The sequence below is a fragment of the Meles meles genome, chromosome 12 (genome assembly GCF_922984935.1).
Source record: "Meles meles chromosome 12, mMelMel3.1 paternal haplotype, whole genome shotgun sequence".
NCBI lineage: Eukaryota > Metazoa > Chordata > Mammalia > Carnivora > Mustelidae > Meles > Meles meles.
In genome coordinates, this window is record NC_060077.1 from 50474126 (window position 1) to 50493035 (window position 18910).

Here is an 18910-nt window from a genome sequence, read left to right on the forward strand (position 1 = left end):
TACTGGAACATCACAGTCATAAGATCATGACTATGCTAAATAAAATAAAAAAGACAAAATTAAAGACAGCTACAAGAGCACACACTAGCTACACAAGATCAGCAAGCTGTTTCCTAAAGGCACTATACTTATATGTAAAATTATACATATATAAACACACACAAGAAAAAAAAATTGAATCGATGGATTTATGTTCAAATAGAAAATTTCCACTGAGGAAAAAATTATTTGTAAATGTTTTAGTCTTTTTATTGTTGTTAGAAATGGCAAGTCATGGTTATACATTTTAAATATTTGTAAGGAAATTATTTTGATTGTTCTGGGCTCCCTGTAACTTTTAAGACAGCCAGCAACTAGTATTCTACAAGAGCTTTGCATGGGTAGAAGATGTCTTATGCAAGAATTTGCATTCCTGTAGAAGGGGATATATATGTGTATGTGTGTGAAGGTATATAGATACCTCCTTCGTAGTAATGTTGTGAGGAATCCTCATAAGGCCTATCGTAGCCTTGTTCAGGATACGACGGTTGCTGATAACCGTAATCATTATGACCTACATCAATTCGACAAGAGACAGGAAGAAACGTTAATGGCCACTGAGTGAAAACCCTAAATATATTTAAACTTTCAGATAAAATTGAAAAAAAGAAAAAGAAATGGAAATACATAAAAAATAATTTCAATTGCATTAGCCAAATATTTACCAATGTGATTGCTTTCATATTGAGATAACGTGCAAATTTCTTAAAAGCAAAAAACAGTAGTTTTAGAAACATTACACTTAGTCTTAACTGATAATCCTCACCAAGGGGGGGGAAAAACTTTATCTTCAATTTTTTTAAAAGAAGAGAGAATGAAAGCATTTAGGCCTTTCACATGTAAATAACTTGAATTAAATCAGAATGAACAAAGGAAACAATTATCATATTTTGTCAAACACCTGTTCTGCTGGTCGCCAATTCCACAGCATATGCTAAAACATGCAAAATATTAAAAATATAAAAAATGTAAAAAAGCTCCATAAGTTTTTTCCTCTGAAAGAAACTGAAACAAATTTTTCACATTCTATTTACTTGCATAAAGTATACATATCTTATAAAGTATTTTCAGATGCAATAATATTATTGCTTAATGCTGCCATTCTAGAAAAAGCCTTTAGAAAATACTTCTAGAGTATCAAAAACATACACCCTCAAAAACTTATACTGAATCAAATGCTAGGGTACACCTTTAGTTTTCAGGTTCAATAAATTTTATGACTGGACTTTAACAAAAATCAATAGTTTAGTTCTTTGAACTATGTTGCACTAAGAGAACACAGGAAATAACGCTTCAGGTTAGCTAAAAATCTAAACTAAATTTTAAAAGAATACCTAATTAAGAAGAGGAATACAGTTATGAATAAATGTTATATTCAGTGTTCTAGGATTCTAACGTTCCCAAACCACCTCATAAATATCCACATTAAGGGTTGGCAAACTATGGCCTGCAATATAAATATGGCCAGTGGCCTGTTTTTGTAAATAAAGTTTTACTGGAACACAGGCATGCCCACTCACATTTTCTATACCTGTTTTCATGCTATGACAAGGGTTCAGTAGTTGAGACCAAGACTATACGGCCTGCAAAGAATAAAATATTTACTCTGGCTCTTTACTGAAAAAAGTTCGCCTACTCCTAACCTACATATTTACTGGTATAATTATCTGAATGATAATAAGAAAACAGCCAATGCTGTTTAGGAAAATTGTTGTTATAAATGGAATACTCTAGGTAAATGTCAGAAAAATTATTAATGTACACCAATGCAAAAATGACACTACTTAGATTTTTAAATCCCCTGATGTAATAAATAATTTACATAACCTTAAAGATCTGATATACACAAAAATAACATATCTATCTGCTTTGAGTAGAAAGGTCATATTTGCAACAATATACATTTCACATTTCAGGAAATACTCAGGACCAAAATAACAATGTCAAATTCATCTCAATTATGTAAAATCCATTTTAAAAATAAAACAACTGTTTACTTTCAGCATTTACTTTCAAACTTCCTAATACATAAAATCTGACAAACTAGATTTCACTTCTTTAAAATACCCACAGTCTATAAACATACTGAAGTTTCTCATTTAAAAAAAAATCTTAATATAATGTCTACATATGAAAGAAAAACCACAACAACAACAAAAAACTCCAACATGCTGAATAATTCAGGGAAAGAAAACCTGAGATTTAAAAAAAGATGTCATTTTCCAACAAGAAATACCCATCTGTATCACTATCACTAAAGAAAAATCATTATATGCAAAATTCTATTCATCTACAGATGAGTGAGTGCTCTGCCCATATTGGCAGGGCCTCTTCAGTAAAAAACCAAAGTCCTCATACTGACACAACTTTTATGCTTTATCCATTAACAAAAAAATGGCAAGCTAAATGATTTTTTAAATACACCAAATTATAGCTTCTTACTAGTTCACGTTAGCTTTGAGTCGACAGTCCCAACACTTTAGCTTTTAATTTTTAGTTTCTCCAAGTTTCTCTGCCAAGGAGTTTACCTTAAATATACCAAGGAAGCTTACTAGATAAATGAAGATTTTGACAAATCCTTTCATAACAAGACAAATCATATTGTAATGTGAATAGCTACCTTTAATTTATCACGGTTTATATGTTTAGATTATTTTTTCCTCAACAGTGTATCATAAAATTTTCAAACATACAGAAAACCTGAAAGTTCTGTACAGTGGAAGCCCACTTTGGTTGCGTCATTACCAAGTGCAGTACATCTTTAGTGAACACTTTTTCACAAACCACCTTCCCACTAAAAAAAAAAAAATCATTAAACTAAATAATTAAAATCTGTTTCCAAATGCTATTCCTACCCTATTAATTCTATACACAGCTACATCATGGATATAATTTAGCTTCCAAAATTTTTTGGATGCAAATGCTAATGTATATAAAACACAGTTCTTTGAGAAGTACTTACTTAAGATTGACTAAAATGATAAAACCTGGAAAAATACTCAAGAACCAGATCTTCTATGTATTTATACCATGAATAAAAGTAAACCAATGGATGAATTTTATAGTAATTGAATTATCTCAATAAAGTGGTTATTAAAAAAGTAAGTAACACTTGCTTTGGTTCAAATGAACAATTCCAAACATAAAAGGATCCTTTTATAGAAGAAGGAATTCCAGTGACAGAATGTGATTCATGATGGTAATAATATGAACTATCTAAACAAAACATACTTTGAAATGGATTATAAAACTAAAGCGATGACTGGTGCTTTTGACTATTAAAGTGTTTCAATTTAGAAGAAACATATTGTTAGTTTCTTCATCCTCATTAAAGAATTTTGAACAGCTATCTACATTAAACTTGGGCAGGGACAGAAAATGGGAAAATTAACATTAGGAGAGATTACCATCAGGGTAATATTGCTGGTTCATGCCTTCTGGAGGACCTTGTCCACCATGACTGTATTGGTCCCCATAATAGTCTTCCTGGCCTGAGTACTGCTGTGGTGGGCCTGAAAAACCACAACCAGTCAAGAGGTAAATAATTTGTTCTCTAGGTCATCAAAGGCTTTCTTTCTAATCTGACATCGTAAGAGATCACTTCTCACCTATAGATTCCCCTCCCATGATCTGGCATTTGAGATAAATTTAACTATTCTTATACACACACACAGATACACAAACACAGAGCAACACCACACATCACATTTCACAAAAATTGTTACAACCATACAAGCACTGTCTAACAATACCAACTTAAAAAAACAAATACTAACTTCTTAAAAAGAAGTTCAAACTAGTATAAAATTAATATTCTTTTTTATATTAGAGCAGTTTGGAATAAACTAGGGTTTGTTTCTGACCATATACGTAACTTCTCAAAATTAAAATAGTATCTTCTGCTATCTATTAGTGAGATTTTGATATAAAATTTAATGATATAACCTTTTCCCAGAAAAGAATAGAAAAAAGAAAGCTGTGTAACAGGAAGTTCCTAACTACTTCATGACCCTTTGTACCTACTATATCTACTACCTTTTAGAAAAGAATATATAATCAAAAAAATCAAGAAACAAAAATCCCTGATTTTGCCTACCTGAAAAGTTTATTAAAATAAAGCCTTTCAACTACTGTTATTTACATTAAGCAGGAAATCTCCCAAATGTAATCTTACCCTGCTGAGGTGGTCTATAAGGAGGAATCTGTCTCTGACCCATCATATGATTGCCTTGGTTAACTTGACCCATCATTCCCATAGGGGGCTGCTGGCCTTGATAATGCTGCCCACCTCCCTGTGGCATATTGTATTGTTGAGAAGGAGGCTGCTGATGCATCATTGGACCTGAAAACAGACAAAATATCATGCACACAATTTTTCTGCAAATAATTTTAACACCTTAAGAGAAATGCAAAAATTTTTTGTCATATAATCCCCAAATATATAACATATTATAATGAAAACTGACTTCAAGTAATAAAAACAAATCTTTCAATTGAAGTTCACATGCCAAAAACAATCTGCAAACAAGGGAAAACAACTAACCCACTGTAGTTGATTTAAAAATCTCCTGGAGGAGTATTTTAGTAATTTTCCAAAAAGTGAAGTGAATACAATATATGAACATCCTGAATGTATGTATATTTTTATTATATGCTACATAGTATCTAGCTACACAATCCTTCTGGGAGACATAGAATTCTTAAGCTATTTCATATAAGAAAATACACTAAAACAAAGTAAACTTCACAAAAATCACACAGCAAATCAGTGGTCAAACCAAGGGAAAGAAATCTAATTTCTGGATACCCATTTTTCCTACCTTTTCCAATGCCCACTCATTTCATTATAAAATGGTTGACAGGGAAATTACACACTTATAAACACACTTACACAGATGGAATTTCACAAACATTAATTTTAGGACAAAATTTTAAAGGGTCTTCTTTCCCTTTTCCAACTGTAAGATTTATAAATTAAAAAAAAAAAGCTTCCTGAAATCAAAGGGCTGTAGTGCTTCTTAGTAAGTTCTACCACACACACCATCAAAAATACCCAGGCAGAAAAAATGTAAGGCAGACTCAGGTATCAGAACCACAGTTTCCAAAGCAAGCAATGCTAAAGTTGCCAAACTACCACGGCTATAGTATCACGATGGCAATGGTAAAATATATCACATGAAATAATCAACAATGGCCATAAAGTTCTGTGTTGCCATCTAACAATGTAAAGAGCTCCTCGGAGGTTCATTGGGTCAAGTTATGGTATGTAGAACTCATCATTCTCCCATGAAAACCATTACTGTCTCAGAAGTATGTATGAGTCATCCCCTAGTTTACTGCTTAAACACCTACATACTCCTTTATAGACTCATGGACAATTTAAGCACAAAAGGAACGATTAGAGGGCCAAGAAAACTTTTACAGGCAAAATTACACAGATGAGCCAATAGCTCATTGTTTATTTAAATAAAAGTTAAAACATCCTCACTTTTTAAAAAAAGATTTTATTTCTCTCTGAGCAGGAGTTGAGGGGGGTGAGGGAGAGAGGCGGAGGGAGAAGGAGAGGGAGAAGCAGACTCCCTGCTGAGCAGGGAGCCAGACAAGGGTCTGGATCCCAGGACCCTGAGATCATGACCTGAGCTGAAAGCGGGCGCTTAACCGACTGAGCCACCCAGGCGTCCCTCGGCTCATCTCTTTAAACATATTAGAGGCCTACAAAAGCAGCAACATAGCAAGAAGAATTTAACTCCTCTAATTTGAAGAACTGTGTTATCTAAGTATTTTATCAGAGCTCTTTGTCTATTTGCCTTCTTTAACTCTTCTACTTCATTTCAAATTCATTTTTCCTTCTAATTTTACCCTAAATACAAACCTTTCAAAGGCTACTCTAGGACTTTTCTTTCAACAAGGAAAAAAACTCTTAATAGTAGGAATAAGATGGCTCAGTGGAGAATGGAAGGGAAGAGAACCTAACACTGCCAGATACACTTTCACATTTATTTCATGTAAACCTCAACTGCCAGAGGTAAGGATCCTAATTTTCAAGTTTTTAGCTAAGGAATGCAAAGATCAAGGTAATCAGCTGGGAATCAGACAAAACATAGGTTTGAAACTAGTTTAATTGAAGTTTTAAAACCAGTAGGAGGGGTGTCTGAGTGGCTCAGACAGTCATGCATTGGACTTTTTTTTTTAATTTTCATTTTTTTGTTTTTTGTTTTTTGTTTTTTTTTCAGAGAAAGAGAGCAAGGGAGCATAAGCAGGGGGAGCAGGAGGCAGAGGGAGAAGCAGGCTCCCCCCCGGGCATGGAGCCCGACTGGGACTTGATCCCAGGAAACTGGGATCATGAACCGAGCCAAAGGTGGACACTTAACTGACTGAGCCACCCAGGCATCCCTAAGTGTCAGACTCCTGATCTTAGCTCAGGTCTGATCTCAGGGGTGGAAGATGGAATTGAGCCCCTAGTTGCACCTGCACTGAGTGTGGAGGCTGGTTAAGACTCTCTCTCTCCCTGGCCCTCCCATCCCAAATCATACACATACATGCACAAGTGCACTCTCTCCAAAAAAATTAATTAAAAAAAAAAGTTTAATTGAACTTACAATTTTTAAGGTATATTTTGTATATAATAAAGTACTGAATACTAGCATGCATAATTTAGGTTTTGCCTTGATTCTCTTCTCCAACACTGATTAAAGACCTCCCATCTCACACAAGGTTAACTATAAAACTAATGCATATAATATGCATTGGAACCAAAATTTAAATAAAGGAAGAAGAAAGCAAAAACGTAATAGTGGGGGAAAATCCGAAAGGATACAGTAACAAAAAAATTCTAAGCTTTGCTCTAAAGAAGAAAAGCAATTCTAGCTTAAGCCCTAGATAGAAAAGACCATGCCAGTTGTGCTTTATCTTCTGGGACTGTCAGCAGTTTCAATCCCAAAGAGCTCAATTACCACCCTTCTTTTATTCTCTGTCACTTCCCTCCCTCTGAGGATCCTCAACATCAGTCAGGATCAAACCTAAAACCACAGAGAATGGAGAAGGATAGCATTGCTAACACATGATGCTTTTCATCTTTTTCCTTGAAGCCTTACCCCTTAAAAAAAAAAATTACGACTTCAACTCTGATTGTTTAAGAATATTATTATTTTCCTTCTGACAATGAAATATGCTATACTGGCAAATATCCACTATCCCTTGAGACACTAACAGGAATGAGAGCTGAATCTCAAAATGTTACCCCAAAATAAGTTCTAAAAGTCTGTACTACAGACGAAGACTATGAAATGAGTCCATTATAACCATTTTCATAAGCAAGGACATAACACATTACTGTATGGCTTAAAAGTTATTCTTCATCTTTTACACAAATCATTTTTTTTAAAAGATTTTATTTATTTATTTGACAGAGAGAGAGATCACAAGTAGGCAGAGAGGCAGGCAGAGAGAGGAGGAAGCAGGCTCCCCGCGGAGCAGAGAGCCCGACGCGGGGCTCGATCCCAGGACCCTGAGATCACGACCCGAGCCGAAGGCAGCGGCCTAATCCACTGAGCCACCCAGGCGTCCCACATAAATCATTTTGATGCTAAGATGCACCACAAAGTGTGATGATATATACACTAAGATCCTAATGCCTTAATTGTCTACATTTTATGGAAGTGTTTCAAGAGGACATGTAACAAATGTTCATCAGATTATTTCTTTCCATTTTGAGTTTTACACCTAACAGATATTCTATGGAAATAATATCTTGTATCTTAAACATATGTAAAATATTCCCAAATCACCAGTTTTTTATTATTGGAATTCTTTGCTCCAGTGAGATGGTTAATACTTAATTGTATCTTAAGTTACTGGTCACAAAAAGAATATTTTGAGACTCAACTAAAAAGATAACATTAAGTTTTAATTAATCTGTGAAAAATTTAGGGTTATAGTATTTTTTAAAAATTCTGTATACATACATACACACATACATATTCACATCTTCAAATGCAAACCAATACACTAAAGCTCTATAAATCGTATCATTAATCTACAAATTATTTTAAATAAAGGTTAAAAATGACAGCTAACAGTTAATGAGAACTTAGTATAGGCCAGGTACTAGCTAAGAGCTTTCTATCTACTATTTATTCTCCCAAATCCTATGAAACAGGTAATACTAAAACTTTACAGGTAAGAAAATTTAATTTAAGGTTTATAAGCATCAAGAACCTTACCTAGAGTTGCACAGCTAGTAAATGATGACAACTTTACAGTCTACTCTTAACCACTATGTGTATCTCCTCTCCAAAGTCAAATCCTACCTCTCCCATGTAATATCTCCCAGGATAACAGTTCTCTGTAACATTACTTACAATATACTATCAATAATATATGCACATATATGTGTGTGTATATATACACAAACTATAATATATAGTGATAACAATGCTACTATAGAAATAATACACTAATATAGTATATAATACATACTAACATATTATAATATAAAAATCCTAAAATGCAAGAAATTCCATCAGCCCATCTATAAGAATTAGACTATGAAACTACCTAATACGCTCCAAGCCTAATTTCCAATTCATATTTCACCACCTACTCTTACTTTACTACTGTTCCTTAAAATTTTAATCTCAAACTAAAGCATTTTTAGCTCTCACTCAAAGGTACTACCAAAAGTTTATTTGCAAGAAAAAAAAACAAACCCTCTATTCTAGAAAACACAATTTGTTAACCCACTATCTATTGAATAGCCTTTTAAAATGAATAGGACTGGGGCACCTGAAGGGCTCAGTCGGTTAAACATCTGCCTTCAGCTCAGGTCATGATCCTGGAGTTACAGGATTGAGTCCCTAGTTAGGCTTTGCACTCAACAGGGAGCCTGCTTCTTCCTCTCCCTCTGCCCCTCCCCGCTCATGTTCTCTCTCTCTAATAAATAAATAAAATCTTTAAAAAAATAAAATAAGGGAGGCCTGGGTGGCTCAGTCAGTTAAGTATCTGCTTTCAGATGATCCCAGGGGTCCTGGAATCGAGCCCACATCAGGCTCCTTGCTCAGCAGGGAGCACACACACACACACACTCTCTCTCTCTCTCTCTGACAAATAAAATACTTAAAAATAAATAAAAGTTTAAAAATTTTAATTAAAAAAGTTAAATAAAATAAAGTGAATAAGATTTTTTACTTACCTAAAATGTACATCTGTCCTCATCAAGAGTTTTCAGTAGTTCATAATAAGGCATTTAGATAAAATATCGAGGATAAAAGAACAGCCAAGTAACTAAGAAAATCCCAGAAACTTAGTAAAGTCACTGTAACTAATGCAAACTTAGCTGAGTTTCCTAGTAGCCGATGAAAAAAACCAGAAGCATGGTAGTAAAAAGGACAGTTCATTAAGAGACACAAACTTCTTCATAACATAAAATTCCTAGGCAAAATTTCATTTAAAGGGATGCCTGGGTGGCTCAGCCACTTAAGCATCTGCTTTCAGCTCAGCTCATGATCCCAGGGTCCTGGGACTGAGCCCCACATCAGGCTCCCTGCTTGGTGGGAAGTCTGCTTCCCCTTCCCCCACTCCCCCTGCTTGTATTCCCTCTCTTGCTGTCTCTCTCTCTCTGTCAAATAAATACATAAAATCTTTAAAAAAAATTTCATTTAAGTATTAAGAAGTAATAGAACATACTAATACCAATAACTTTTGTTGTTGTTTCTTTAGTAACACAAACTATCTTTATATATAGTTTCTTACACTAACCATTTCTTAAAGCTGTGATTTTCAGCCTTGCGTGATTCTGTCCCCAGGAGACATTTTAGCCAAGTCTAGAGACATTTTTGGTGGTCACAACTGGTATGAGCGGTGGTGCTACTGCCACCTAGTGGGTTCCAGGCAGATACACTGCTACATACCGCACAAGGCTCAGGACAGGCCCCCACAACAAATTATGCAGCTCAAAATGTCAACAGTGTTGAGTCAAGAAATCCTGGAGTCTCAAGAGCGTAATTTTAAATCATAGGCATCTCTACAAACTAGTCTGAGAATGAGATTATATATTTAGCTTTCTGGGGACTGAAAATTAGAAAAGGGATATACTGTTGCTTAATAAATTCTGAAAAATAGGGGCGCCTTGGTGGCTCAAAGGGTTAAGCCTCTGCTTTCGGCTCAGGTCATGATCCCAGGGTCCTGGGATTGAGCCCCATATGAGGCTCTCTGCTCAGCAGGGAGCCTACTTCTCCCTATCTCTGTCTGCTTCTCTGCTTACTTGTGATCTCTGTCAAGCAAATAAATAAAATCTTAAAATAAATAAATAAATAAATTCTGAAAAATAAAAGATTGAGCACTTCCTCAGAGTGAGGCTTCTTACATAGTTTCAACTATACCGTGTAGTAAAATTAACTTAAAAACAAAGTCACTGCTAAATATCTATTGTAGCTTACCGAAAGGAACTCCAAAAGCCCACGTAGAAAGCCATGGAGATAGGCTACATTAGAACACATGGCTTAGTCACTAAGCAGGAAAGCTGGAAGAGATTGTCCTGCCCATAATAATCCTGAGGGAATGGAAATTATATAAGCATGACTTAGAATATCTGTTAAAATTTAATTTCTAAAATTTGCCCGTAGAGATTCTGGTTTAGCAGGAATGGGATGGGGCACACAAATCTTTTTTAACAACTACCCCAGATGATTCTGATCCACACAGTCTCAGGACTACACGCTGAAAAAGATTTCTAAGAGAAAGAAAAACCAATCATCCACTTTTACCATAAAAGAAGCTAGATTATGGTTCATATAAAACATTTAAGTTGGAATAGGTCTGTATCCCATAGGGTACTTAAGATGTTAGCTATAAAATAAATCCTAAAGGGTTTGTGTTATAAATGTATCAAAACTCATCAAATGATATATTTAAGATCTACCCACCTCACTGTATATAAATGTTACCTAAAGAAAAAAATATTTTATTTTTTTAAAGATTTTATTTATTTATTTGATAGAGATCACAAGTAGGCAGAGAGGCAGGCAGAGAGAGAGGTGGAAAGCAGGCTCCCTGCTGAGCAGAGAGCCCAATGTGGGGCTCGATCCCAGAACCCCGGGATCACAACCCAAGCTAAAGGCAGAGGCTTTAACCTACTGAGCCACCCAGGTGTCCCCAAAATATATATATATATATATTTTTTTTGTATTTTGTAACACTGTTTTATTAAGAGTGAGCTTTTTTCAGTATTCCTAAACTGTAAACAATGGAAAACTGAAGTATCAAAGGAAACACATCAGGGATCACATAGACAAAAACCTTTAAATTTTCTTATTGCCTTTATACAATAATCAATGCATATTTAAGTAAAACAATTTCGTATTAGGCAAACATTTTTGCATATGCTGCCTTCTCTTTATCTTTCTGTGCCTTTATCTTCTGTTTGACTTTCAGCAACTCTGCCTGGATAGCTTTATCTTCTGGTGCTATCTCCTGAGCTTTCTTAAGATCAGCCAGTGCTTGATCGTATTCTTTTTTTTTTTTTTCCCATTTTATTTATTTTTTTCAGCATAACAGTATTCATTGTTTTTGCACAACACCCAGTGCTCCATGCAAAACGTGCCCTATTACCCATTACCCACCACCATTACCCCCAACCTCCCACCCCTGACCCTTCAAAACCCTCAGGTTGTTTTTCAGAGTCCATAGTCTCTTATGGTTCGCCTCTCCTCCCCAATGTCCATAGCCCCCTCCCCCTCTCCCAATCCCACCTCCCCCCAGCAACCCCCAGTTTGTTTTGTGAGATTAAGAGTCATTTATGGTTTGTCTCCCTCCCAATCCCATCTTGTTTCATTTATTCTTCTCCTATCCCCCTAACCCCCCATGTTGCTTCTCCATGTCCTCATATCAGGGAGATCATATGATAGTTGTCTTTCTCCGATTGACTTATTTCACTAAGCATGATACCCTCTAGTTCCATCCACGTCGTCGCAAATGGCAAGATTTCATTTCTTTTGATGGCTGCATAGTATTCCATTGTGTATATATACCACTTCTTCTTTATCCATTCATCTGTTGATGGACATCTAGGTTCTTTCCATAGTTTGGCTATTGTAGACATTGCTGCTATAAACATTCGGGTACACGTGCCCCTTTGGATCACTATGTTTGTATCTTTAGGGTAAATACCCAGTAGTGCAATTGCTGGGTCATAGGGTAGTTCTATTTTCAACATTTTGAGGAACCTCCATGCTGTTTTCCAGAGTGGTTGCACCAGCTTGCATTCCCACCAACAGTGGAGGAGGGTTCCCCTTTCTCCGCATCCTCGCCAGCATGTCATTTCCTGACTTGTTAATTTTAGCCATTCTGACTGGTGTGAGGTGATATCTCATTGTGGTTTTGATTTGTATTTCCCTGATGCCGAGTGACGTGGAGCACTTTTTCATGTGTCTGTTGGCCATCTGGATGTCTTCTTTGCAGAAATGTCTGTTCATGTCCTCTGCCCATTTCTTGATTGGATTGTTTGTTCTTTGGGTGTTGAGTTTGCTAAGTTCCTTATAGATTTTGGATACTAGCCCTTTATCTGATATGTCGTTTGCAAATATCTTCTCCCATTCTGTTGATCGTATTCTTTTAATCCTTGTCATCCTTGAGCTCTACGGTACAATGCTTTGGTATTGGATGGGTCTATTTCAAGAGCCTCCAAACAACTGTCAATTGCTCCCTGCCAATCTGACATCTTCAGTTTACAAGCACCAATATTCAGCACGCAGCTTAAAGCTATAGGTTGTAGCTTTGATCTATCTGCTTGCTCAGTAACAGCCTTTGACCCTTCCACATACCTTAAAACTTTTGTATATTTTTTTACGGCCATTTCCCAGTTCTGAGATTTGAAAAAAGTATTTCCAATATTTTTTACATCTTCAGCTATTAGTAAAATTTTATTTACATCTTTTAAATCTATATCTGCGTCCTCAGGGAAGTCTGGATGACTGTCACCAGAGCCATCTTTTGGGTATATCCCCCAATCATCCTCTTCCTTCAATTCTCCGCATTCTGCAATAATGCACAATTTGGCAGGTTTTTCACCTTTCACTTCTACGTTTTCCAGTATCCTTGCCACACCCATTCCTTTAATTACTTGGCCAAATACCACATGTTTCCCATCCAAGTGAGGAGTTGGGACTGTTGTGATAAAGAACTGAGAACCATTTGTATTGCAGCCTGCATTTGCCATGCTCAGTAAACCTTCCTGATCATGCTTATAATAGAAATTTTCATCTTCAAATTTTTCACCATAAATACTTTCTCCCCTGTCCCGTTTTGATTTGAGAAGTCTCCACCCTGAATCATAAATTTCTTAATAATTCGATGGAAAGGGCATCCTTTGAAATGGAGAGGTTTCCCAGTGGTGGGTCCAATGCCTTTTTCTCCTGTACACAATGCACGAAAAATTTCTGCAGTTTTGGGTACAATATCTGCAAACAATTCTAAGACAATGCGACCAACTCGCTCCCCTCCGATGTCCACGTCAAAGAAGACTCTGGGGTTACAGGGGTTGGAAGGCTTAGTTTTCGGGGACGGGTGCGACATTTTGAATTGCTGATGTGCTTGGCAGCGAACTTAGAGAACCTCGTGGACCACCCGCAGCTCAACCGGAAAGCCACTTCTCCCTCAAAATATATTTTAAAAAATAAAATTTTAAAATGTTAAGCCCTAATGACAGGCAGATTAAGGTGCTAATGGGTAAAATATACTAATATCTGCAAATTACTCTGAATGCATTTTGAAAAATATGATGCACTGATGGATTAGTAGATGGAAAGATTTTAATTTTTTTTAAAGATTTTATTTACTTATTTGATGAGAAAGAGAGCATGCACACACAAGCAGGGAAAGTGGCAGGCAGAGGGAGAGGGAGAAGCAGGCTCCCCTGAGCAAGGAGCCCAATGGGGGGTTCAATCACAGGACCCTGTGATCATGACCTGAGCTGAGGGCAAACGTTCAACTGACTGAAACACTCAGGTGTCCCCCAGACAGATAACAGACAAATCCAGTAAAATACTAACTGTAGAACAAAGGTGGCAACCATACAGGTACAATCCTTCAAGTTTCCTGCATGTTTGAATTTTATATAATAAAGTATTGGGAGAAAATTTAAAAATTAATCCTAGAAGTATAAAGAATTCTCAAAACTCAACAGTAAGAAAACCAAAAAATCCAACTAGAAAATGGGCAAAAGACAAGAAGAGACATTTCACTGAAGAGGATATACAGATGGCAAATAAGCACCCAAAAAGACGTTCAGCATCAGTAGCCATTAGGGAAATGCAAATTAAGACCACAGTGATTTATCACTATACATTTAGAGCAGCTAAGATTAAACAAAGTATATTGACAATACCAAATGTTGACAAGGATCTGAAGAAAGCAGATCTCTCATACACTGCTGGTAAGAACGTAAAATGGTAAAGACACTTTAGTAATCTGTTTGGCCCCTCAAATCAATAAATCTTTTTAAAAAATGCATCATAATGAAATTGAGTTTATAATCTATTGAAGAAATTCATCTGAATTTTGTCCCCTAAACCCAAAAGGCTTTTGTAAAACTGATGATCATCTGTTTTATCTGACAGTAACTGACAGTTCTTTCTTTGGTTCATTCCTGGAATGACAGTTGATGGATGACAAAGCATAGAGAAGGATGCTAGTTTTCTAATTTGTTATGGCATGAGGAAATCTAGCTAATCTATCAGTCAACAAATAGGATAGATACAGTACGGAACAAGACACAGTTCCTGACTTCATAGAACTTAGAGTCTAGGGAAAAATAATTAAATGGGTATTATAAATAATTACGTAATTACAAGTACGCAAACCTCTACTACAAAGACCCTAAGTACAGCCTACTTACTATACTTAACGACTGCAGTTTGTCTGCAGAGTAACTTGAAACTTACAGAGTAAGATTTTTTTTTTAATTTTTTATTTATTTGACAGAGAGAAATCACAACTAGGCAGAGAGGCAGGCAGAGAGAGAGGAGGAAGCAGGCTCCCCGCGGAGCAGAGAGCCTGATATGGGGTTCGATCCCAGGACCCTGGGATCATGACCTGAGCCGAAGGCAGAGGCTTTAACCCACTGAGCCACCCAGGCGCCCCACAGAGTAAGATTTGAAGTGACTTTTATTTTAGGCTTTATTCTTTTCAGTATTTTCCAGATATTTCATATTAAGTATTAGTTATTTTTATAACCAGGAAACTGTCATCATTGGGGAAGACAAACCTTGAAAAATTCATCTAATATGGCAATGATCAAATTATAATCAAAATATCTAACCTGAACTATAACATAATGACTGTGTAAACCTAAAACTGTAACTAACAGAAACCTGCAATATTAGCAATATTACATAGATTTGGCAACTTTAACAGTGAAGAGAAAGGAGTATACACACAATTCTCAGACATTCAAATCCACTAGAAACCAAGCATGATTATTTCCATGGAATATAATATTTGAAATAATTTCTTCATTTGTAAATTTTCTAGGTTGTATTTGAAAGGCAAAAAAATAGTATTGTAGTGCTTTTTTTCATATTGAAGTTTTACTGTATTAATTAAATTGGAACTCCTGAACCTGAGCGGGGGCTTTGGATCAGAAGGACTACACATTAGAGACTAAGATTAGTATCTTGGACAACCAATCAGATCTCCATAATGGAGTGCCAATGTAATCTCTGAACACTGAGGCTCAAGTGAACTTCCCTGGATGATCATCACACACTGGGACCAGGAGAGCATTCTGACTCCCATGAAGAGACAAATCACTTCTGGTACCTCTTCTGGACTTTTCTCTGTGCACTTCTTCCCTTGGCTGATGTATCCTTTCACTGTAATATATCGTAACTGTGAGTATAACAGTTTTCAGTGAGTTCTGTGAGCCTTTCCAATAAATTACTGACCCTGAGGGCGCTTTTGGGAACCTTAGAACTTGTAACTGGTGTCAGAAGTGAGGCCAATCTTAGGAACCACTCCCTGTAACTTTGCAGTTGGCTCAATTCTCAAAGCCAGCATTTTTTTCTACAGCTTGGCCAACTGTCATTTTCCTTTCTAAGTATGGATCAGATTCCAGCATTTTATCCTTTGTACTTTCAATGTTATGAAACGTCTCCAAGAATTTCCATATGAAGTATGCTGCTGGTCTTTCTCTGGGACATCTTCATTCTTTTCATCACAACCAGTTTTCTCATGTTATGTCAGTGAGTTCACCTTCACTAAGCACCTGCAGAGCACATCTAGAGTCTCTCACACGGTAGCAGTGTCAACATCCCCCAGTCAGCAATTTCTTCTCTAACTCTATTTACAAAGGATTTGGATTTCATTTCCAGCAGTATTACTTCTCATTTCCCTGCTACACTTTTATCTTTTGTAAAATATCACATAGGTTTATAACTGGGAGCCAAGGAAGCAACACAATTACATACTCTGCCCTGTGTGCATAAATGATAGATACACAGTGGCCAATCACTGACAATATCTAAAAGTGACACGAATAGTCACTGATGACGATAATCATCTGTTATTCATGCAGTGACTCGTAAACTGGAGAGAAGCTAAGTTTGTACTTCACGTAAGGACTCAACAGTTCATATACCATAACTAAAATTTGTACCACGTCCTTAGGGAAAAGGTGCCATTTAGATAAACTGTGGTAACTGAAATTCATGCATACCAAGACTGTACAAATGAGGCCTGCCTATATTTCCATGGGATGTGTCTTCTCACCCATGGGATGAAGACAGTAACAGTACTACTACTCAAAGATGTGTGAATTAAACTAAAGAAGACACATACTTTATCACAGGACCTGGCACTAACTAAATATTAGTTCATTTTTCTGATATGCACCCTCAACAACAAGTATTGCTACTTGTATTATACTTGTAATATGCTTGTGTTAACCAAAATCAAATCAGTTCCTTTACTGTAACACTTTTCAGATGTTTTAATACACCAGTCAGCATGCTGAGTCCTCCGAAGTATTTTATCAATAATTATTACGTTAAGTCTATCTGGACCATAATTAAACAAATGTTGAATGAAAGGCCTGACATAATTAATAACTAACTATACTTTTCCACGGAAGTAACGTTACCATTTCAGAATCCTACTAGTAGAATACGCCATCCTAAAAAGTTAAATTCCTATTCTTCTAAAACGTAAAAATGTTTTCACATACACGAAATAAAGGACAGCCTTAATCCAAAAAGAACTCCTTCATATTTATAATAAATGGACAAACCACAGAAAACAGAACACAAACAGGCAATTCACAGAAAAAATGCAAATGACTAATGCTATGGTCTAAATATCTGTGTCTTTCAGACATTTTAAGTATTTATATATTTTACCTAGTAATTTCATTTCCAAAATTTATTCTACAAGATTCTTCTAAGTACTCCAATATATATACAAAAATGTTTGTCCCACAGCTATATACAAAAGAATTAAACTTGACCATTCTCTTATAACACACACAAAGACAAACTCAAAATGGATCAAAGACCTCAATGTGAGACAGGAATCCATCAGAATCCTAGAGGAGAAAACAGGCAATAACCTCTTCGACATCAGCCATAGCAACTTCTTTCAAGACATGTCTCCAAGGCAAGGGAAACAAAAGCAAAAACGAACTTTTGGGACTTCACAAGGACAAAGCTTCTGCACAGCAAAGGAAACAGTCAACAAAACCAAGAGGCAACCCTCAGAATGAGAGAAGATATTTGCAAATTACACCACAGATAAAGGGCTGGTATCCAAGATCGATAAAGAACTTCTCAAACTGAACACCCCAAAAACAAATAATCAAGTCAAAAAATGGGCAGAACTTGTGAACACTTTTCAAAAGAAGACATACAAATGGCTAACAGACACACAGGAAAATGTTCATTATCATTAGCCATCAGGGAAATGCAAATCAAAACCACACTGAGATACCATCTTACACCAGTTAGAATGTCAAAAATTGACAAGGCAAGAAATAACAAGGGTTGAAGAGGCTGTGGAGAAAGGGGAACCCTCCTACACTGTTGGGAATGGAAGGTGGTGCAGCCACTTTGGAAAACAGGGTGGAGGTTCCTCCAAAAAATTAAAAATAGAGCTACCGTATGACCCAGCAATTGCTCCTACTGGGTATTTTCCACAAAGATACAGATGTAGTGAAAAGAAAGGCCACACGCACTCCAATGTTCATAGCAGCAATGTCCACAATAGCCAAACTATACAAAAAGCCAAGATGCCCTTCAACAGATGAATGAATAAGGAAGATGTGGTCCAGATAAACAATGGAATACTACTCAGCCATCTGAAAGGATGAATACCCAATTTTTCCATCAACATGGATGGGACTGGAGGAGATTATGCTGAGTGAAATAAGTCAAGCAGAAAAAATCAATTATCATATGGGTTCACTTATTTGTGGAACATAAGGAATAGCTTCGAGGACATTAGGAGAAGAAAGGGAAAAATGAAGGGGGGGAGTTATGGAACACTGGGTGTTATACACAAACAATGAATCATGGAGCACTACATCAAAAATTAAAGATCACTGTATGGTGAATAACACAACATAAAAAAAAAAGTTTGTCCCAGAAGTAGTTATATTAATAAAAGACTAGAAGCATTATCAAAAGGGGAGATAGTTTTGTTAAATAAATTATGCTAGATCCATATAATGAATGCTATTTTTTAAATGAGGTAGATCCATAAATATTGAAAACAAAGAGGCACAAGGAAAGACACTACTACAATATACATACACAAGTAAGTGGTGGGCTTTTCTCAAGCACATCTACTTGGTACAGCTATTACCAAACAATAATCCACTGTACAGGGG

At 36.1% G+C, this 18910-nt stretch overlaps 1 protein-coding gene and 1 pseudogene across 3 annotated transcripts in view; both read right to left on the reverse strand.

Moving 5' to 3' along the window:
- Positions 1-18910, reverse strand: part of SS18 (SS18 subunit of BAF chromatin remodeling complex) — a 92731-nt gene that overhangs the window by 22392 nt on the left and 51429 nt on the right. For 2 of the 3 annotated variants that reach the window (XM_046025360.1, XM_046025359.1), the window contains exons 6-8: positions 4214-4381; positions 3447-3551; positions 461-553 (exon numbers count right to left, since the gene is read on the reverse strand). In XM_046025360.1, coding sequence (XP_045881316.1) covers positions 461-553; positions 3447-3551; positions 4214-4381 — 366 coding nt within the window. The remainder of the gene's footprint in view (positions 1-460; positions 554-3446; positions 3552-4213; positions 4382-18910) is intronic. The other variant, XM_046025361.1, reaches the window with a different exon arrangement.
- LOC123954296 lies at positions 11227-13654 on the reverse strand (annotated as a pseudogene).